Source organism: Martes martes (assembly GCF_963455335.1).
Source record: "Martes martes genome assembly, chromosome: 4".
NCBI lineage: Eukaryota > Metazoa > Chordata > Mammalia > Carnivora > Mustelidae > Martes > Martes martes.
In genome coordinates, this window is record NC_137891.1 from 179,415,182 (window position 1) to 179,437,634 (window position 22,453).

Sequence of the window (22,453 nt, forward strand, 5' to 3'; positions counted from 1 at the left end):
GCAATGAGAAAATGACCTTGAGGAGCAAAATCGCCCTGGTTGACAACACCGATGGAGATGGTTTGCACAAAAAGCAAACACACGCGGGAGAGGTCCGCAAGCCGCCCACCCGCCCCAGTCTCTACCCAGCTGCCCCCGGATGACAGGCAGCAGCGGCCGTTGATGATGGGAAGTGCTTCTCCTCTGGAACCCCAAATGACACCCCTCTGGACCCTGCCGGGCCCCAGCGAAAGGAAATGACCACCTTCTGCGCTCTCTCACCATGTCAGGGAAGAAGGCTTCTGCATAGGAGCCCTTCAGGGAGAAGAGCTGGGGGATGTCGACGATGTCCCGCTCAGTCAGGCCCAGCTCCCGCTTCAGCACCTCTCGGTTCCAGTCGATGCATTTCTGGGGGCAGGGGGAGAGGCAGCGGGCACCCAGGGAGCCAGAGAGGCTCTAACACTTGCTGAATGCCAACTGCGTGTCAGGTCCAGCGCACAGCGCTGGGCACCCCTGCACTCCTCTAATCCTCCCAACAGCTGTGCGCCCCTGCCACTCCCAGATGGAGAAACTGAGGCTCCAGGGACCTGCCCAAGGGCACAGAGCTAGGACGCAGCGGAGCTGGGATTTGGACCCCGGCAGCTTTGGTTCCAAAAGTGCCTGCCGCTACACCACACTGCCCCAGCTGCAGCGTGAGCCGTACCCCTGTGCATCTCAGCAGTGAGGGAGAGAGTGCCAGGCTCCACTCAGGAGAAGGGAAGGGCCTCCTCCATTTACTGAGCACAGCTGCCACGAGGTCCTGCACCTTGCACTCGGCTGGCATTAGCCCCGCCCCTCCCAGAGACCTCCTCCCGCCCTCACCCATTGTCCCCTCACCCCCACGGGGCCCCCTTTCTCCACATCTCTCTCCTCTCACTCCGCTCCCACTCCCGGAACCTGGAATCTCATTTCCTCAGAGCAGAGCTAGTTCTCCGTCATCAGACTGGAAGCTCCCTGAGGGACTGCTGTGTCTCCTCCATCAGACCCTGGGTTCCCCACTGCAGAGGTCCTACCTTACCCACAGGTTTTGGCAGCCCCCAGGACTATTAGAGGCTCCGGGGTGAGCCCCTAATCCCCACCCCAGCAATTCCTGGGGCTGCTTCTCCTGGGAGCTGGGGGACCCCCCAAGAACCCTCACCTGTACATAGAGACTGTCGCTCCTAAGACGACGGTCAGCCAGCATCTCATTAATGCTTCTATTCACCTGGTGACTTAACCCTGAGAGAAAGAAGGCAGGACGGGGGCTCAGGGCAGACTGCCCAGGGCCAACTCGGGCCTGGGGCTGTAGAATCCAGGCCAGGATTTTTCTCCTACCTCAGGGCCAGGGGGTGAAGCTAGGACAGAGAATGTCAGACCCTGGAGACCCTGTAGGGCCCAGGCTCTGGCTGCAAGTGCATCCCGGGGATGGAGCACAGGCTCCTGGGGAAGAGACTCCCGGCTCAGTGCTGTGTCATTAAGGTGCAGCTACCATTACTGAACCCCCACCATGCTCTGGCACGCTACTAAATTTATGATTAATCTTTAAAACAATGCTAGAGGGGTTAATTATCACCCCCAACTCAGAGCAGAGGAAACTGAGGCACTGAGCGGTTTGGAACGCAATCTTGATCTCCCAGCCCAGGATTTGAACCCAGGTCCTGCAGCTCTGCCACACCCCTTCCAGTTCTCCTTTTCTCGGGTGGGAACGCTGAGATCCATGGTGGGAAGGGGGAGGTGCTCAAGGGGGCCAGCCAGGTCCTTGGACAGTCTGTCAACTCCCAGAGGCAGGTCTGCAGAGCAGCCCTGGCCAGGCACCTGGCTTCTCCCCCACTCCCTCACTTTTGAGCCCTGAGCCCCGCCTCATCCTGGGGATAGCCCTGGGCCAGGCACTCCTCCCTGAGCCTCCCAGGAAAGGGATAAGGGAGAGGATGCAAGATCAGCAGGGGGCACATTGTTTCCGGTGGCTTTCCTCTCCTGGGGAGTGGCCAGGAGCCACCCACTCTTACTGCGGACGTCACCCCCTGTGTGTGCCTGAGACAGTTCACTGGCCTCTTGGCTTCCCTGCCTCGATCCAATAAAGGGAGAGCTGACAGCCTTGCTCCTGGGGAAGGGTGTCAGAAGAATTGGTGATGTCCAGCTCCAAGCAGAGGGATCGAAGCAAGGCAAAGGCATAGCCACAAAAGGCTTCCCCGGTGCCCAGGGCTGGCAGTAAGAGGGCAGGATCCCCGCGGGGGGACTGGGTCATTGGCACTCACCATCAAACTGGGCGGCCTCCCCGTACCCCTCCTCTTTCTTCTCTTGGAACAGTCTGAGGCAAGCGCTGGGGCTCGCCAGGAGCAGCCGGAAACCCTAGCACAGAAGGAGGAAGAATGTCTCAGTGGGTCCTAGGGTCCCCCTAGGTGCAGGAGACCCCAAACTCAGGAAGGGCTGAATTCAGAGACCAGACCATGCAGGGCTGCCACCTACCAGCCACAAAGAACTCTCTGCAAGTTCCCTAATCCTCAAGCTGGTTCACACCCCCAAGCCTTTGTCCAAGACATTCTCTGCCTGGATGCCCTTGTCAACCAGGGAACTCAGCCACTGGCCACTGGTCAGCCTCCCCTCCCAAGCCGCTCGTTCTCTGAGCAAGGGGCCCTCTCTGCAAGGCGGTGGAGCTGAGTGGTTAAGAGGCTGGTCCTGAGTCCTCTGTCTGGGTTTGAATCTTACCCTACCAGTAATTGCCTTTCTGAACCTCAGTTTTCCCATCCATAAAATGGGGACAATGATAATACTACCCACCTTATGGAATTGCTGGAAGATTAGATGACTTAAAACACACGCACACCATAGGTGCTCACTAAATGTTACCAGTTATCATTATCAGTGTCATCCCTGGGTCTAGGCTGAGAGGTTTGGATCAGAGCAAATACCCAACAAGTGTGAGAATGAGTGTATGAGTGGTGGAGCCAACCAGCACCCTCCTGATCTGAGCTTGAGCTCCTCCAGGAAGCCCCCCAGATGAACACCATCTTGTTCCCAAGGTGCCCTGACTCTGAGCTCCCTGTGGACATAGGCGGTGAGCTGGTTCCAGGCAGCTTTGCCCTATCCTTTCCCATCAGGTTGGGGAGGGGTAGGGGTGGCTCAGGCAGGAGGAGAGGGGACGTACCTTTCGGTCAGAGGTGGGCACAAAGCTCAGGAACTCATCCACGTGGCCCACGGAGAGCCAATCAGAGTAGAGCTCCACGGGCGCCTGTACCTGCTGGGCCTGCAGGAATTCCCGGACCACCTTGGCCATCCGCCTCCCACCAGACCTGGCCCGGGAGGGAAAGAGCAGGGTCATTTCATGCCTACTGTCTGCTGGCTCCCTGCAGGCACTCTCTGAGCCTCCCACCCTTGTCCAGGACTCATGATGTCCCTCTGAACGGGTCTCCTTTCGTCCCCACTTCCTGGCCCTGGCTCCCAGAGGCTCCCCAGAACTCACTGTCCATCCTGACGATCATCCCAGAGACTCCAGCCCTCCCATACACAAAGCATCCTCCCCAAGGCCAGGAAGGCCCTGCCAGCCCCTCCCCACTAAAAAGAGTCAAACAAGAGAGCTCCACTTGCCAAAGGGAACTAAAGACCCTGACCTCACATCCCACGACTCAGAGAGGTTGACTCTTTACCTAAGGTGCCCAGCCTCAGGTTCCAAAGATGACCAGGAGCTGGCCAGCCCCTCCCTAGGCCCAGTGTATCCCAAAGCATGGGGTCTGAACTATCTGGGAGTCAGACTCTGGTGGGGGCAGCTGCTTGTCTCAACAGAGGGTTCCTGGGCCCCGACCTCCTCCACATCTCAGAGTCTTGGAGAACGTGGCGCATCCAAGGATGTGGGATCTGCATTCCAACAAGCCCCTCGGCTGATTCACGCGCCGGAGAACTACTGCCCTGGTCACCCTGTGCTCAACACGGACTGTCTAGCAGTTCCTGAAATGAGCTCTGGGCAGTTTCACACTACCCTTTACTAGCAGAGGGAGGGGCTGAGGTGGCCCAAGCCAGGGAGCACATCTTGGGAGCTGGAGAGGCTGTGGGAGGAGACATTACCAAAAGCTGCCTGGGCCTGGGGGGATTTCCACACTGCCTCCAGCACGGCCATGTCCCCATTTCACAGATGGGGCAGCTGAGGCCTAGCAAGGTCAAAGGGAGGACTTGTCCAAAGTCAGAGCCATGTCTGATATACTCTGGGCTCTCTCCACCTTTCCCTAGCACGGGTAACCATGTGCAAACACATGCATAGAGAGAGACTTCTTTTTTTAATATGTTATACAAAAAAAGGATCACATTTCTTGACTTTGCTTGCCTGGCTTAAGGACCTATCATGGACAAGCTCCCCAGCCTACATCGAATCTGGTGCTTCTACCTTAAGCAGAACACAATCCAGCCCTTCCCTCCTCCTCTTCTGCCACCATCTGGCCCGCACCCCTCCCTCATCTAAATAATTCTCGGGGCAGGGGCTCCTGGGCCACTCAGTGGGTTAAACCTCTGCCTTCAGCTCAGGTCATGAACCAGGAGTCCTGGGATGGGGGGAGCACCCCCCCCCACTCAGTGGGAGGTCTGCTTCTCACTTTGCCCCTCCCCCCACTCTCTCTCTCAAATAAATAAAATCTCTAAAAAGAAAGAGAGAGAGAGAGAGGAAGTAAGGGAGGGCAGAAAGAAGAAAGGAAGAAAGAGAGAAAGAATTCTAGTAGCTTGCTTCTTTCCCTGGTCTCTCTGCTTTCACCCTTGCTCCCTTGCAGTCTAACCAGACGGAGGCTTTTAAATATGTCAGATCACCTCCCTCCTCCAGACAAAATCCTCCCACCACCCCTGTCTCCCTCGTTGTACATGCAAAGTCCTCATGATGACCTGCACAGCCCCTACCAATCCCGACAACTTCCCGCCTTCCACTCTCCTCTTCATCTGCTCAGTTCTGGCCACGCTGGCCTCCTGCTGCCCCTGGAACATACCAGGTACAGGTACATTCCTGTCTCAGGACCTTTGCACATGCCGTTCTCTGTACCAGGAATTACCGCCCACCTCCCCTCTCCCCATGGCTCGCTTCCATCTTCAGATTTAACTCAAATGTCATCTTCTTTCTCTATGAGGACTTTGAAAATGACAAGTCCCTCAATCCCCTTCCAGATTTATTTTTCTTTGGCACTATTTGGTGTACTTTCTATCTCATGTATTGCCTGGCATCCCACCAGAACATAGGCTCCAGGAGGGCTGGGATTTTGTCCACATTCACTTCTGGGGTCCTAGCACCTCTTATGTACTAGATGCTCAAAAACTAAAAACTGTTTGTAAATGATATGCTTTTGAACAACTGTGTAATAGTCCATGGTCTCTATCACTCAAATATGTCATAGACTCGACAAGCAGTGACAAATGACAACACTGATTTGATCTGGGGGATAGGATTGTGGAAAATATTTTTCTTGTATTTCTGTTATTTTAAGATAGTGCTGGTGATTTAAAAGACTTCCTAAACACAGTCAGATAATGGAGAAGAGCGAGACTCTGGAACCTGCTCCTGAGCAGAAAGTGGCAAGAATGAGGAACATGAGGTTGAAGCAAGGGCCCCGTCAGCCCAAGCCAGCCTGGGAAGCATCAGACCTGCTCTGCATGTCACATCAAGGCCACCACCAGGGGGCAGAATTGCTCAAAGATGATTTTAAATACGCGGTGCAGAGGTGGAGAAACGAGAATGGATAGGACACTTACTGAGCACCTAGTGTGTGCCTGCTTGAGGCTCCTAGTACTAAGTATCTTGTGTTTTTTTAAAAAAGATTTTATTTATTTGACAGAGATCGCAAGTAGGCAGAGAGGCAGGCAGAGAGAGAGGAAGGGAAGCAGGGTCCCTGCCGAGCAGAGAGCCCGATGTGGGGCTCGATCCCAGGACCCCGGGACCACGACCTGAGCCGAAGGCAGAGGCTTTAACCCACTGAGCCACCCAGACGCCCCCTACATATCTTGCTTAATGTCCATGATTCCCCTATGCTGTACGTACAAATAACGCGCAGTCATGATCTGAACTCTGCCTGGCTAAGCTCTCTGACCTCATCCCCGATGGAGCCCCTCCTTGCTCACTCAGCTCCAGCTCATGGGTCTCCTTGCTGCTCCTCTAATGTCTCCGACACACTCCTGCCTCAGGGCCTTTGTACTGACCATTTCCACTCCCTCACACGTTTTCCTCCCAAATACCCACATCTCTCCTCCAGGGCTTTGTTTCTCCCCAGGGTGTACTTTACCTAACACTCTCCCTGCTAGAATGAATGTAGGTTGTCTGTTTGTTCACTGCTGAGGTCCAAAAGAAGCCAAGACAGGAACACAGGACAGCAGCCTGAGTGTTACATTTTAGTCTGGGGCCCGAGGAGGAGATCTGAAATTCTATCCATACTGCTAACTTACTGTGTAATCCGAGGCAGTAGGTGTCCCTCTCTGAGTCTCAGGGACCCCTTCTGTTTACCAAGGAGCTTGTTTCTGGTTATCTACACAATGGTCAGTGGACTGGGTCTCAGCTGCACTGGGGATCCTCACCTTCCTATCTCCAGTCCTTGCTCGGAGCCTGGGAGCTTCCAAAACATTTCTTTTATTCAGGGCCACAGGCCTGGCAAATGGGAAGTTTCAATAAATATTTATGGAATCAGTAAACGAATGCATGAATGAGTGCATTCTGTTCCCCTTTCTGAGCTCGGCTTCATCATCTGTGAAATGGGGATAATAATCATCCCAACCTCATAGGGCTGTTCTAAGAATTAAATGAGGTAATGGGTAAATCATTATGTTCATGGCACATGGTAGTTGATTAATAACTTTTGTCCAATGAGTTCCAACCTGCTTCATAGCAGACCCACTGCTGGGGACCCAGCTAAACAATACTGAAACATCCAGAAGACAGTTAACGTGAATTCTTTATCCCCACTAGTGCTGATGGTATAGTTAGCACAGAGATTTTTAATAGACCCATTTCACAGACAGGGAACTAAGGCATGGAGTAGAAAATAATTTGTTCATTTCCTAATGTATCTGTTGCACACTGATAAATCCCTGGTATCAGCCATGCCTGGCACATAGTAGGCATGAAATAAATAGCTTCAAATGAGTTAACTGGGCACCTACTATACGTCAGGCACTACAGTAAGTGCTGCTTAGGTGGTATACCCCAAAATGTGTGACTACTATGTGGCAGAGGTAGGACTCGAACCCAAGCCCATCTGCGCTCCAAAGCCTGTGCTCCTTCCTCCTGGATCCCTCCCTGAAGCCCCGGAGGACTACCTGGAGGCTTCATGGTCCTTCCGCCTCCAGGGCTGTGGGCGGGATCAGGTCCCAGAGTAGTGTCTGAGCATGAGTCACCAGCAAGGTGAGCACTCCTCCCTCCAGCCAACCTCAGCCCCGGGCACCCAGCTTGGGCACCCGGCTACGTGCTTGGGGTTAGTGCCAGGAAACCTCGCCTCACCAGATCCATAGCCCTGAGACTGCCAGGGTCACCACCTGAGGCTGGGTGACCTTCCTGTAACTGCCTGGCTGCTCTAGGTGTCAGTCAGGCCTTGGGGTTTTCACCGGGTTTCCAGGCCACCCACATACACAAAGGAGAAGGTGGCCTCTGGTGCCCATGGTGGGCTTAATGTCCAGGCAGGAAGCCAAGGACCACGCCAGGATCCCTGGACAGTGCACCCCATTCTTCAGTCAGCAGGATTTAGCAGACACTGTCACCTGTCTCAGCACTAACCCCTATAAACCTTATTTCCCACCTGATGACAGCTGTCCAGGGTGGGACCCACCAGGTCACCTCTGCCACCCTGGTGTCCCGGCCAGCCACTCGTTCATCGGTAACCACCTTGTTGACCCCTGGGCCCTTTAAGCTGTTGCTAGAACAATAGCCATTTTGACTTTCTGGGAGAGGTCACCAGGTCCATCTCCCGCCTCTGGGCCAGACGGCGCATCACCTCCCCGACAATTTCCGTGTTTCAAAAGAAGCTGGAAATCTGGCAGCTCCCCCTATATACGAGTTGGTGACTAATGAAGCTCATGAAATACTCAACAGGCCCAAAGACCGTGGATCGCTAGTTTGTGAGTTTTCTCCAACGAGAAATGAGCTTTTAAATAGAAGATTCTAGGATTCCGGATCTTTGACTCCAGGACCGCATGCAGGAATAAAGACCACTTCTCAGACTGGGGACCCATCTTTGGGGTGAGGGAGCTGGAGCGTGCGTGCTGTGGGGGTCCCCACACTCTCCTGCCTCCCGCCCAGCCTCTCACTTGGGGAAGCTGCTGCCGATGAGGATCCGGCCCAGGGGATACTCCTTGCCGCCCACTGTCACGGGGGGGCTGACGTCCAGGTTGCCGAAGGAGTCAAGGCTGGAGGCACCAGCGAACAGGATCTCCCGGGTTACATATCCGAAGTCAGGACCCTAGGGGAGGACCAGCAAGTCCCCCCACCCCAGAAGGAGGGGTTAGTTAGGACAGGAAGTGACAACTCTTGGGTGGGGGGGTGGGGGGGTGCGATTAAAGTCCAAGTCTGCAACAGGACAATAATGAGAAAAATCCCCAAATGTTGGGAAATCGGGCAATACCCTTCTGAAGAATCCTTAGGTCAAAGAAGAAATCCAAGTGGAAACTAGACAATATTTTGAAGTGTAAGGTAATAAGCACGCAGCCCACCAGAACTTGGGTGCTCGTGAGGCTGCAGCTAGGAGCAGCTGTAGCTCCGAACACACATTTCAGGAAGAGAGAGGGTTGGAAAATCTTGCTTCCATTTCTAGCTAGGAAAAGAACAGCAAATTAGATGCAGAGCAAGTGGAAGGGAGGACAGAGTAAAGACGGGGGCAGAGATGAGTGGGGAACGCCCCAGCAGGGTCGGGCCCGGGCTTGGGGTCAGGCCCTTGGTTGATGCAGAACTCACCCTGTGGAGCTCACTGTGGCCTGTGCTGGGACCAGGCCCCGGCCCCGGGCCCGGGCCCCTGCCCCAGCCCCTCCAGGCTGCGGTAAACACCCTGCTCCACGTGACCATGGACTTCCCCCTTTCCAGCCCCCACGTGGACAGAGGGACGGTCCCTGCGCGGGGGTGTGGGAGCCGGGAAACAGGCAGAGATGGTGAGCTGTAGGCCTCAGGCCCACCTCCAAAGGCAGTTGAGCCTAGTGGTAGGGCTGTGGAGACAGTCCCTCTGGGTTGGCCTCTTGGTGCCACTCGCTGCATGGCCTAGGGTAAGTTACTTAACCTCTCTGGACCTCTGGAAAGAGGGACTGAACACAGAACTGTGGATTTGGGGAGTGACCCTGTAACCCAAGGGCCGGGTGCCTGGACGGTTGCTGGGGCTGTTCTCGTCCCCATCCTGGGCACGAGAGGCAGCATGGGGCCTTGCCTGCAGCAGGGGTTCAGAAAACATTTGTTACCTTAAAAGAGGCCCCACCTCGTAAAAGAGTCATGAGAGCTCGCTAACGCTGCGCTCCCGCACAAGGCCGTTTGGTCTCCCCAGGGCTGGCCCCACTGTTGACTCCCATCCACATGGGGGAGAAGGGCTCCCCAGGAGGACTTTACTGGCCTGCCCTTCCCAGAACACGGGGGGTGGGGGGATTTGCATGCTGTTTGCAGGTCATTTGCATGTTCTGGCCCAATCTCCACCCCCCACTGACTCCCCATTTCTCCACCATTTGTCCCCCTAAAGGACAAGGACCAGGACCAGCAAAGTCCTATAGGAGGAGCCCCCCAAGGGACCTCCACTCGGCCCTTTGCCACATACCAGGATCCGCTTATAGGGGAAATGCTTCAGACCTCTGTTTCGGGGAGAGTCAAAGACCACCGGGAAGGACTTGTGAGGGGCCTCGGTGTAGCCAAACTCCATCTCATCCTGGCAGGGGAGAAGAAGAGATCCTGGTGGTGTCCAGGTATGATCTTCTGAGCGGGGTGATCCCCTCAGACCTGGGCCAAGGCGGGGCCACAGATGCTTCCTAAGACCTGGGGGTGCCTGGGTCAGGGGTACAGGTGAGGCCTCTGGGAGGCCACTGGGAGAGGACTCTGTCTGGGACCCGAGCACATGGGGGAAACAGGAGAGACTGGGGAGCTGGGACAGCGGGAATGTGTTCCCCTAAGCTGCCCGCGCCTCGCTCTCCATCCCGACCAAGTCCTGACTTTTCTCGGGACACCAAGGCTGCTTAGGAACCTGTGCGGGCCCCACTTCCCAAAGTTGGGGTAAAGGATGGGGACCCAGGCGTCCCGGGCCACCCCTCCCCCCCGGCTCCTGCGCCCACCTGGATCCAGCGGTCATTTCGATTTTCAATCTGAGGACAGATGATCAGCTTGCAGTTGGTTTTCAACGCTAGGTCCGACATGTCTTCCAGAAATTTCTTATTTGGGCCGTGAGAGTCCACCACACTGCAAAACAAAGGGAGAGAGGAACGTAATAGTGACCTCTGACTGGGGCCTTGGTCCCGTCTGCACTAGGCCTTATGTGGCCGCCAGGTAGAGGGGTTCAAACACTGCCCTAGAGAAGACAGAGACAGATAATGTCCCCGGATCATAGGGGACATTATCTGTCCCTGCAAGGGAGGGAACCCAGAGGCAGGGCACCAAGGCTAGCAGGGGCAGCCGTGGAGAAGGAGGCCTGGGGACTAGGGGAAGGTGGCAGTGAGGGACAGGCAGCCCCAACTGCTCCTGCTCCTCCGGCCCACACAAAGGCGTCAGGGTGGGGTTAGTGAGCAAACGGAAAGAAAGACTTCCCTTCCGAACAAGTGCAGAGCAAACCCATTTCTCCACACCTTCCCAGCCTTTTAACTTAGGCTCCAAGTCCGCCGCGGGTCTGTCCGCTGCTTTGATCTCTGACACACGGGCCTGGAGTGGCCTTGCCAATCAAGGCTCCCCTGTCCATCACGGCGCCTGCCAAGGATTCTGGGAGACGGCAGAAGGACTAGGGTCCCGGGCTGGGCTGGGGCTCACAGCTGGTGCCAGAGGCTGGGCTCCCGTGTTCTGGGCAGGCCCAGCAGCATGTCCACGCCAGAGCGAGGCTAGGTCTCCTGCGACCACCAGCTGCCTAAACAGAGCCTAGCCTTGCTGTCCAGACTGGATCCGAGCTGTCCCACCAGCAGGACACGGGAGAGGCAGGGACACCCACACGGGAGCCAGTGACCTCAGCCGGGGCCTTAGCTGCTCAAGACAAGATGGGGCTGACCGACCCAAGCCAGCCTGGTGCTCTCCCCTGCCCAGCCTGCGCCCATGGGTGACCTTAAGGCATCTGTCCACTGAGCGAGGGCCCAACGCTGGACCCAGCATTCCGTCCCTATCTCTACCAGTCCAGAGACGGTGGGGTTCCTGCAGGGGGAGTGAGGCCTCACCTGCACGCATACAGCTCCAGGGGGGGCTGGGTGTTGGGGGTCATGATCCAGGGGGCCATGCGGAAGGCCACGGTGTCTGTGAAGAGGGGCACCTCAGGCAGGGTCTGGGGGTGGAAATGAGGACTAAATGGGTCCTGCAGGAAGCCCCATCGGGCCTCAAGGCCCCCATAGCCCCCCAGCCTGCCCAGCCCCGGAGATTCCCAACGGGTTCCCCCACACCCTCAGCCGCCACACCAGCCCCCAACACTGTACATACCCCCGTGTCCACCAGGCTGACACTAAGGGAGACCAGCCCCAAGAAATCAGCATCAGGGAAGGTGAGTCCCTCCACAAAGAAGCTGATTTTCCGCTCTCCCTGCTGCCGCTCGACTTTGTAGGACAGGCGCTGAGGTCCCAACACCTGCTTGTAGTTCTCGAGGGAATGCCCGCCTAGGGGAAACTAGAGTCAGGGGCCAGTGCTGGGACGAAAGACGGGAGGGAAGAAACCTGAGGCCAGGGATCCGGGGCAGAGCCACCTTCATGTTAGATCTCCTGGGACTCCCCTCGAGCCCTGCCACATGCAAGCTGTGTGACCCTGGCTCAGTGACTCAGCCTCTCTGAGCCTCAATTCCTCATCTGTAAAACTGGGCCAACGGTATCTCATAAGGTCAGTGTAAAGCTTTAACTCAGATCAGAAGATAAAAGCCGCCGGCATAAAAGGTGAAAAATACCCAAACGTCCATCGACGAATGGATAAACAAACAGTAGTGCGCCCATATAATGGAACCTTTTTCACCCATCAGAAGGAATGAGGGGCTGATGCGTGCTACAGTGTACACGAACCCTGCAAATAGTATGCGAGCTGAAAGAAGCCGGACGCAGAAGGCCACATATTGCATGACCCTATTTGCAGGGAAGTATCCGAACCAGGTAAATCCATAGGGACAGAAAGCCGGAAAGCAGATTATGGGTTGCCTATGGGGCGTGGCCGCTGACGAGTACGAGGCTTTATGTGGGGGTGAGGAAACGGTCTTGCTACTAGATAGAGGTGGTGGTCACACAGCATCAAGGACCTACTAAGTGCCAGGAAGCTGTCCACTTTCAAATGGTTAATTTCCTATTACGTGAATTTCACCTCGATTTCTTTTTTTGAAAGCGCCTGGCCTGTAGTGGTTCAGCGCTGACCCCTTCCATCCTCCCCTGAGGCTTGTCTTGGAAAGGTCACCCCGGCCAGCTCTTATTCACAGTGGGGAAAGGTTATCTGTTCACTTATTGAGATTTTGTTTATGTTCTGGTGTCCCAGTAAGCATTTCCAAGAAGGGCCCTCAGCCTAAACTTTGACCATGGGTGCACGAGGAGGAAAGTTCTGGCTCCTGCCAGGCTCAGGTGGTCAGGACAAGTTCTGGGTCAGTCTGAACAGAAGGATGTAAGGGGGGAAGAAACAAAGGAGCAGGAGAAGCCTCTTGCTACTTATAAAAATGAGTAAAGGCAGCTCAGGGTTAAGGATGGGTATTTTTTTTTTAAGCCACAGATTTTGATTAATAAAAATCTCTGGCAGAACAGCCAGGTTCCAAGGGCGAGCCTGGTTCTCAGCTTTGCTAGTTCCCGCTCCCACCTCACCCAGCCTGCACAGAGCTGGTGGTGTTTCAAGAGCTCGGCCCGTGCTGCCTGACCAGGGAGTGGGGTGGGCGGTGGAAAGAGGAGGGGTTTGGGCAGTTGAGAGACCTGGGTCCGAATGCCTGCTCCCCCTGCCCCAACCTGGTCATATGACTTAGAGACCCTGGATTCCTGCCCCTGAGCCTCAGTGGCCTCCTCTATAAAATGGGACTCATTTTCGAACCCCCTTCTTAGGTAATGTGCTGTGAGCTGCTGGGGTGGCTGTAGGTCAGAGGTAGAGGAAGGTATAGAAGATGCTGCAGGGGACGGGAGATGTGTATAAGAGAAGAGTTTGGGAAGCAGAGTACAAGCAGAACAGGGAGGAAAACAACCCCAGCAGGCCACTCACCCCTAGCACAGAAGACCCCCACTCGTTTGGAATCCGAGAAGGGCACATTCAGGACCAGCTTGTGGTTGTCGAAGAGCCTGTCTGGGCCATCACAGCTCAGCACCATGGGGGACATGTCCTGTAGGTCTGGAGAGAATGGCGCCCTTGAGACAACTCTCCCTGCACCCCACCGACAGGCTACCCTCCTCCCACCTCCCCCAGCCTGTACTGCCCCACGCCACTGCCCTGGACGTCCCCACACACCCTTCTATCACACACCGTCCAGTGATGCCAGCTGGCTGTTGGTAAGGTCAGGCCCTCTGGATGTGATACTGTCCCGGTCACAGTTCACCAGCAGGACAGCCCCATAGCCCTCGGGGCCCCAGCGCCAGGTTTTCTGTGGCAAAACAAGAAGCTTTGGGGTGAGTGGGACCCAGAGAGCCTGGGGAAGGGGCTCTGGAGTTGGCTAGGGTTGTTTTGTTAACATGGAGACTTTGGTTTTCTGGGTTTACTTCAGGGTATAAAGAAGAATCATAGATTTGGGGACTGGAGTTCCAGGTCTCTAGACCCAGAGCCACCCCCACACCTGTGCAGTGAACAACCTATGCAACCATACAAGGTGGCCCCACCCAGCCATGGCACTGGAGGAGGAAGGGTAGTGTCACTCCCTCAGGAGGAAGGCTGTTTCAGAAACGACCTTCACCAGCCCACTGAGCTTTGGCCCTGCATGGGGGACAGAGGCTGCCTCTCTCCCAGCTCTCCGGGTCCTGGCATCTACCCTCAGTCCTACAGGTCCTGCAAGGAGGTCCAAGCTAAGGTGGGAAAGATGGCTGGAACCCTGCCACAGATCGCAGCTCTCCCTTATACACCTTCACTTAATCCCTACCAGACCCTGCAAGGCAGGGCTCACTTTCCTCATTTCAAAGAAGAGGAAAGGAAGGCTTTGGAAAATGGAAAGGAAGGCTCTGGAAAGGAAGGCCTCAGTCCCCTAGCTGGGGTTCAACTAGTTGGGAGACCTGGGGGACTCCACAGGGCCACTGCTAGCCTATATGACACACCTGTCCACCTTTCCTGGTAAATGCTGCCCTATGGCAGGGCGCAAGACATGACTAGTATCATAGCCGCCCCCCCTCCCCCCGCTCACCACCTTAGCCAAGCAACCTTGTGCAGTGAACAACCTGTACAGCCATCCATGGCTTCCCTAACCCCCTCTTGTCCTCAAAGCTTGTTCTTGGGGCCCATGCTTTCTCTCCAGGACCTCTCCCTACAAATTACAACTTCTACCCCCTCCAGGATGGTTTCCAGATACTTCCATCTGGAATGCCCATAATGCCTTGGGACCCCCCCACCCTCCTCCTCACTCCTCAGGATCCAGCTGAGGCTGTCCACCCAGCTTCCTCTATCAGAAGCCTTGCCTTCTCCCAGCCTTCAGTCAGTCCCTCAGCAACCTTTTATGAAGCACTTATCATGTTTCAGGTTCAAATACAGCCAAGGAAAGAGAGATGGATCAAGCAAAAGAACAAATTCCAATCCCTAAGTGGCACAAGACAGACTCAGAGAGGGCTCACACAGGAGTCACGCAGCACAGTGATCACACGGTGCAAGTTACGCCCACCTGGGCCAACTTGGCAGCCTCCAGATGGGTTCCCTACATGGTCGGATCCCACAGACCCTGGGATCCATCACCCCTGGTTTTGCCTGTCAACTCTGCCAGCCCAGGGTAGCCAGGAGAGCGTCACCTTGTCGCCGTGGCTCCTCTTCACCTTGCCCGTGCGATGCGTGTCAACATCGAGGGAGATGTCTGTAAAGGAGTGGAGAGGGGCACCAGAGGCTCACACATCCCGCCTCCAATGAGGTCCCCCCCATCTCCCCTGGCCAACGAGGTCCAGGCCGAGGCAACCTTTGCCCATGAGACCCAGGAAGACCTGTTCTGGGGACCACACCAAGCACCCAAGAGGCCACGTGGCCACCCCCTGTGGTTCTGGATGTTGGAGGGACCCGGTCTCCGACTCTTGAATTCATTGCCCGTCTATGCATGCTGAATTGCTCGCTCTTGGTGGCCCTGCCTCTGGCCATTGGGAACGAGGCCTGAGGCTGTCGGTGCTGGATCCACAGTTCTCAGGACCAGAGGCCAGGGCTCTGGCGGAAGGCGGCTCTCGGCTCCCTGAGGTTTAGCGAGGAATCCTGGAGTTCCAATGGTGTGACAGGTGGCCTCCGGAGGAAGGAGGCCTAGGGTGGGTCTAGCTGTGGGCCATGGACAGTTTCTAGATTCTGGTGGCCCTGAGTACTGCTGAGTCTCCATCCCCGAGTGAACTAAAGGTCTCTGAAGAAGCTCCTGGAGGTCGAGGGAGAGGGCCTGGGGCTGGGCCTCAGGGGGCAACTAACACCCTCCAGAGGGCAACACGGAGGGGCGGGGGGACATCCCGGGAGCCAGGAGCCGGTACTTACCGACGCCGGTGAGATACAGCACGCTGTGGCCCAGGGCCCCACCCTCATGCTGCCCGAAATAGGACACCTTCACCTGCGGGGACATCGTCAGCCCTAAGTGAGTACAGCCACCCTTCAGAGACGGCAGGGGCAGGGGGCGTGGTGGGGGGACACCTTAACAGTCCCGCTTCAAGGCAGGGGAGGCCTGGGCATCCCTAGAGGCTCCCCACTGCTGAAGGTCCAAGATTCCCGGGCTCCTGACTTGGGCTCAGATCTGCCTTGCCCAGCTCGAGAGGCTGTGGATGCCTCCCGGGCTCCAGGGCTGGGTTGAGGAGCAAGGAGGCCTGAGGAGGGTGGGGCGGGTCCCAGGGGGAGCCGCTGGGCCCTCAGGAATCCATGGAGATGTCAGAGAGGAAGAATGAGGGGAGGGACGGCGGGCGCCATCGACATGAGCCAGCTACTCAGCCCATGTGTCTTCTGTTCCTTCATCTGTAAAATGGGAGCAATGGCCACACGCTCCTGCACCCCCGCTCCCCAAAAGAGCCAGTGGCCACAGAGCTTTTCCCGTGGTCCAGATCCCATGCCAAGGGCTCTACCCAGGTCATCTCAGTGAGCTCCCAAGATGGCCCCAGGAGACTGGACCCGTTCCTAACGAGGCCACTCCCAGCCCTCCCTGCAGGCATGGGGCTTGTAAGCAGAGCGGGTAGGATTTGAGCCCATGGCAGGCTCCAGGACTCCTGCTCTCAACAGCTACAACGGTCTCTGCCTTTAGGGGAGAAAGGGCCATGGCAGTGAACCAGTGGGCCACTGTGTGTGTGGAGGGTTCCTGGGGGTGAGTGATGAGGGAGCTGTCCATGAAAGCAAAGCCTTTCCCCTTCCTTGGATATGGGGACAGGGGCACATCTGGGTGGGCACCTGTGTCTCCACACACATGTGTATGCGTGTGCCCGGGCTGTCGCTCGAGTCCTCCCTGCTACAGGGCGTATTTTGGGGTCTGTGTGTAGGGTGAACACAGGGATTCATGTGAGGGTGCCTGTGAATTGGAGGGGGCGAGTAGGCAGACTGTTCTTATGGGCGTATCCATTCGTGTGTGTATGGGTGAGGCTGCCATGGGAGAGGGGGGACATGCATGTCCGGGGTGTCTGTGGCATCGAGATGTGCTGCATGGAGGCAGATGTCTGAGCCCCATGGGGTTTGGTGGAGTAAGGGTGATGTGTGAATGGGGTTATGCTTGGGTGGGGGTTGGGGAACATGGCTCCTGTATGGAGATGTGGCCTCTTACCTTGAGATCATTTAAGTCCTTACTGGCTGCGTCCACGGATATGGTCACCTCCACACTGACGTCCAGGGGCCAGCGGGACTTGCCTGTGGGCCCCGTCACCCGAGCTGGGTCGTAGACCACGAAGACCTCCACTCCGGGGCTCCCAGAGACGCCGAAGGTCTCCGCCCCCTTGGGCACATCACTGACAGAAAGGAGAAAGGTGAGTCTCCGGGGGGCTCAGGAGAGACCACAGCAGGGTGGCAGGCTCGGGTCGCCAAGCTATATAAACAGCGCCCCCTAACAGCTGGACTGGGGAGTGGCAGGGGACTGCCACTGGCCAGGAGACCAGCCCGACTGGGCACCAGGCAGCCTGGGCTCCAACCCAGCTCTCCACTGATTCCCATGTGACCCACCCTGGGCACCTCATCTTGTCCTCTGGCCTCAGTCTCCCCATCTGTAACATGGGGCTTTGCTCTAGTGGCAGGGCCCCTTTGGCGGACCTCCTGTGGAACCCAGGACCCAAGACAGACACAAGGGAGCAGGGCATGGGCCCAAACCATGGCATTTAACACACCCTGCCTCTAAGAGCGATCCCCGAGGTTCCAGAGAGCAGAGACAGCAAACCCCGGCACAACCTCCCACCCCACCCCAAAGCTTCCCGTGCTGATACTTCCAAATTCTCCAACCCAAGAGGAAACCCACTGGGTATTCTGCCTCTCACCACGCCCCCCCACTACCTGATGGTGGGGCAGCCTCCTCACTGGCCTCCCTGGACCCACTTGTGCCCCCCTCCAGTCTCTTCCGCACACGGCACACTTAGGCAGATTGTGTCATTCCTTTGCCCCAAAGCAGTGGTTCCTGTCACACTCAGTAACAGGTAAAGTCCTCACAGTGGCTTACAAGGCCCCCAGTAATCTGACCCCTGCCACCTCCCTGACCTCTCCTCCCCACGATGCTCCCCTGGCCCACTCTACTCCTGCCACACTGAGCTTCGGGCTGTTCTATGAAGCTGCCAATCGGTCCTAGCTCAGGGCCTTTGTACTGGCTGTTCCTTCTGTATAGAAGCTCTTCCCCCAGGTGTCCACAAGGCTCACTCCCCTACCCTCTTTAAGGCTCTGCTTAAATGTCACCTTCTCTCTCTCTCTCTTTTTAAGTACGGGCTTTTCTCCCCTCCAGTATTTTTTTAAAATTTTATTTATTTGACAGAGAGACAGGGAGAGAGGGAACACGAGCAGAGGGAGTAGGAGAGGGAGAAGCAGGCTCCCGCCGAGCATGGACCCCAATGTGGGGTTTGATTCCAGGACCCTGGGATCATGACCTGAACCAAAGGCAGATCCTTAACGACTGAGTCATCCAGCTGTCCCTCTCAGTGAGCCCCCCATCACTCCATTTAATGCTTCACCTTGCCCCCCACCTCTCCCCCTCTTCTCTATCTCTCTCACTCTGCTATGACCCTAGGCTTGGCAGGTGGAGCTCATACCCTAGAGGGGTATGTCGGACCACAGCACTACCTGTCAGTGCTTCTCCCTCCCCTGCATGTCAGGGCTCTCCCCTGTCCTTCCCCGGGACGGAGCCATCAGCCTCAAGGCTGCCACTTAAGGTCACGTCCACTCACTAGACATCTACCTGACTGCAAAGATCCAGAGCCAGAGGGGTCCTTTAATGTATCCTCCTGCCTCTATCCTTTCCCGGACCCCTGAGAACCCACCCAGATAGTAAACCCTCTGGAGAAACCAGACCCCCCTCTCCACCGGGATTACCGGTGCCCTCAAACTGCCTCCCATGACAATGGTGACAGCGATCATGGTTACAACAACCCCAAGTCCTACTCAGCGCTTGGCCCTCTGATGCTCAGCAAGGTAGTTTTCGCTCTTCTCACTCTACAGATGCAGCTGGGGTGGAGAAGGGCCCTGGGGCCCTGCAGGCTGCTGGCAAGGCCCACCCTCGCCAGCCCACACTCGTGGCCCCGTGGTACCTTCAGGAAACCCCATCCTGCATGCCCTTTGTCCTTTTCTAATCATTTACCATAGAAACCCAAGTACCCCAGACACTTGTCCTCTAATCTGACCCCATATCCCATCCACCCCACTCCCGGGCAATCCCACACACCATCACCTGCACGGTGGCCTCAGCCACATCCCGGAGTGTGTCCTTGACCTCCATACTGCCACAGAAACCTGTTTCCCACAGCAGGAAGGAGACCCCCTGCAGCCCTCTCAATGGTGTCCACTCCCCCCTCACTTCCCCTACCCCCGGGCCCAGAGGTGGGCAGGAGTCCCCCTCCTCCTGGTCACTGCCACATCACTGTCACTCTGCCTTCATTCCTGGAGGGGGCCGGCTCCTGCCACCAACGCCAGCGCTGCAGCCCCATGGGTGATGGGGCAGCCCCTCAGGCCTCAGCATCGGGCCTCCCCTCCCAAAGATCCTGGCCTCCACCCAGCCTCAGCCACCCGCCCCCAGGGCAGACCCCAGACTTTGTCATTACCAAGAACTACACCCCCCACACACTCCCCTATCAGCAGCCCAGCGATACCACCTGCCAACCTGCCGGCTCAGTCCTCTAACATGCCAACCCCACTGCGCCCCCAGCTCCACCGGGACCGGCAACCCCTGAGGTAGAGACATCTTTATCCCCTCTCTGCAGCCCCGGCCTTCCTGGTCTCTCTTCCCTTCACAGGCTCAGAGTCCCTAGCCCGCCTCGAGGTCACTCCCTAGCGCCTCTCCACTCCTCTGCACACCTTCCCCTCCATCAGACCCTCTAAGCACCGCCCCAGCCTCCAGGAAGCCCCTCCCTCCCCACTCTGCAGTGCACCTCCCCGCCCCCCCCCCCCCAGCTGACGGTGTCCCACCCAGATTCATTGCCACTGCCCACAGCCTGACAACATTTCTAGGGGCCGGAGGGCCCAGGAGGAAGGGGATAGGGTATCCGGCCCATTGTGGCTCCCTCTCCTGGGCACTGGGGGCAGGTCTTTGGTCTAAGCAAGGGCCCCAACTCGGAGCCCTGGGTCCAGGCTTTGGCGTCTGGGCTGTGCATTCTGACATCCAAGAGGAACTGGTGTGCAGCATCAGAATGAACCAGGGACAAGACTGGGCAGCCCTGAATTTCTGCCTCTGTTTCTTGCCTATGACCCATCTGCCTGAGGTAGAGAGGTGGTGGGAGGTGACAGCTCAGACACCCACACCTTCGTCTCTTCCGCTCCTTTCCTTTACAGGAAAATACCCTCAGGAGTTGGCGTGCTGGCTGCCCAGTCCTGTCTCCCTGTTGTCCCTGCAACCTGTCACCAGTCAGGCTCTCCTCCCCGCCATGCCATTGAAATTGCTTCGGTGCCAAATCCAGAGAGAGATCCCTTCTCTTCTTCCTCTAGAGAGCCGTCAGGGGCATCTGACCCAGATGATCGGCTGTCCTCCCTAAAACACTTTCCACTTGACTTCTGGGGCACACGGCTCTCCTCTCCTCCACCTGACTTCTCCTTCGCTGCTCTGTCCTCCTAACTGCAGCGTACCCCAGGCAGCAGCAGGCTGCCCCCCAAACCACCAGCAGCTCTGGGCAGAGCACATAGTTAAGTTGATGATGAATTTTACTGATACAAAGGCTGTGCAGCACTCAGCATACTAACAATAGTATACTGTATGTTACTCTTCTTTATAAAATTACTCGGAAATCCCATAAATCCCTTCAATTCTTACAGAATGCCTCTCAAAACCACAGCCAAACCATGCTGGCCATTCAACCATAACTCTGCAAATGCAGTTGCCTCCCAATCTGCTCTTTCTTTCCCCAATAAATTTGTTGTCATGAAATTTGATACGTGACATAAACGCGGATGGATATTTTCATTTGTGTTAAAGAATAAAATGAAAGCGAAGCCGTGGAGATAAACCTCACTCCATCGGTGAGATGAACAACCAATTTGCTGAGCCAGTGAATGCCGGACAAACACCTCCCTCCTTCTTGTGCTAATCACAATGTAACACGCTTTTAAATTTAATCTGCATTAATCTCCTTTTCTTCATCAGTAAAACTGTAAGTGGAGGTCTGATTTGTAGACTTTGCCAATTTCCATGGCCCAGAGACTTCCACCATGGCCAATATCAAGTTACCAATGCAACATCCTTGAACTCAAGAGTTGCAAAGAAATGCACAGTGGCATCCCCTACATAACTATTTCTATCAGACAGAGGTAAATGATCATAGAGCATAGATCTTGGTAGAGTATAACAAAATATTAAGGAAGTGGAGATAATTTTGATTACCATCTTTGTTTTAAATATAACTTATTTACTTGTAAGCATATAGAATTTAATTTTAAATACTGTCATGGCGGGATACCTGGGTGACACTGTCAGCTGAGCGACCAACTCTTGGTTTTGGTTCAGATCATGATCTCAAGATCGTGAGATTGAGCCCTCCATAGGGCTCCACACTCAGTGTGGAGTCTGCATGAGACTCTCTCCCCCTTTCCCCCGTCCCCTTACATGTGTGCACACATGTGCGTGCTCTCTCTCTCTCTCTCTCTTCTCTCTTTCTTTCAAAAATAAATGAATATTTTTTAAAGATTTTATTTATTTATTTGACAGATAGAGATCACAAGTAGGCAGAGAGGCCGGCAGAAAGAGAGAGAGAGGAGGAAGCAGGCTCCCTGCTAAGCAGAGAGCCCGATGTGGGGCTCAATCCCAGGACCCTGGGATCATGACCTGAGCCGAAGGCAGAGGCTTTAACCCACTGAGCCACCCAGGGGCCCCAATGAATGAATATTTTTAAAATTAAAAAAATAAATAAATACTATTATGGCTGTGTTTGCCAATAGGCTCATAAACTTCCTAAAAAATGGACAATCAGGTCCTCTTGGGGAAGGTCCCTCCTGTACTGCTAAAAATGGGTACTATTCCCCTCTCTCCCAGGCTTCTCCAGAGGAATTCACAGCCTTTAACCAGGTGACTGTACACTAGGGAAAAGGAAATGATCAGACTTTTCCAGCTTTATTGGACACTGGCTCTGAACTGAGGCTAATTCCAGGAGATGCACATGTCATGGCTACCTGCCAGTCAGAGTACAGGTTTTCAGTGGTCAGGTGGCCAATGGGTTTTGCTCAGGTCTAGCTCCCATTCTGTGATTTTTACCCCCTCCATTCCAGAATGCATAGTTGGAATAGAACTCAGCAACCGGCAGGGTGACCTCATAGGCACTCCTGTGAGGATGTCCCAGCTGGCTCCAGCCCACCCGGCTCCAGGGCTTAGTGATCAGTCCTATTGTCTGGTGACATTCACCACCTTGATGATCTCCACCTGCCATGATGATATGCATAGAACCCCTACTTTTCATCTCCAGACCCTTACAGCTAATTGCTTTTTGAACATCTCCCATGGATGTCTAACAGGCACTTTAAATGTAACATGTCCATATAGAATCGTAAAGGAAACAATCCAATAAGAAGATATAACAATTGTAAATATTTATGCACCCAGCATGGGAGCACCCA

The 22,453-nt window shown here is 55.5% G+C and overlaps 1 protein-coding gene across 1 annotated transcript in view; it reads right to left on the reverse strand.

The window, feature by feature from the left end:
• The window catches only part of PADI1 (peptidyl arginine deiminase 1), a gene marked incomplete at its 5' end in the record, with an annotated part of 41,194 nt that overhangs the window by 4,608 nt on the left and 14,133 nt on the right, over positions 1–22,453 (reverse strand). The window contains 14 exons of the mRNA XM_080801317.1: positions 262–387; positions 1,157–1,236; positions 2,253–2,346; positions 3,143–3,287; positions 8,254–8,405; positions 9,735–9,842; positions 10,243–10,366; positions 11,323–11,426; positions 11,579–11,751; positions 13,307–13,432; positions 13,565–13,682; positions 15,025–15,086; positions 15,734–15,806; positions 16,995–17,175. Of these exons, the coding sequence (XP_080657443.1) occupies positions 262–387; positions 1,157–1,236; positions 2,253–2,346; positions 3,143–3,287; positions 8,254–8,405; positions 9,735–9,842; positions 10,243–10,366; positions 11,323–11,426; positions 11,579–11,751; positions 13,307–13,432; positions 13,565–13,682; positions 15,025–15,086; positions 15,734–15,806; positions 16,995–17,175 (1,666 nt within the window). The remainder of the gene's footprint in view (positions 1–261; positions 388–1,156; positions 1,237–2,252; positions 2,347–3,142; positions 3,288–8,253; positions 8,406–9,734; positions 9,843–10,242; positions 10,367–11,322; positions 11,427–11,578; positions 11,752–13,306; positions 13,433–13,564; positions 13,683–15,024; positions 15,087–15,733; positions 15,807–16,994; positions 17,176–22,453) is intronic.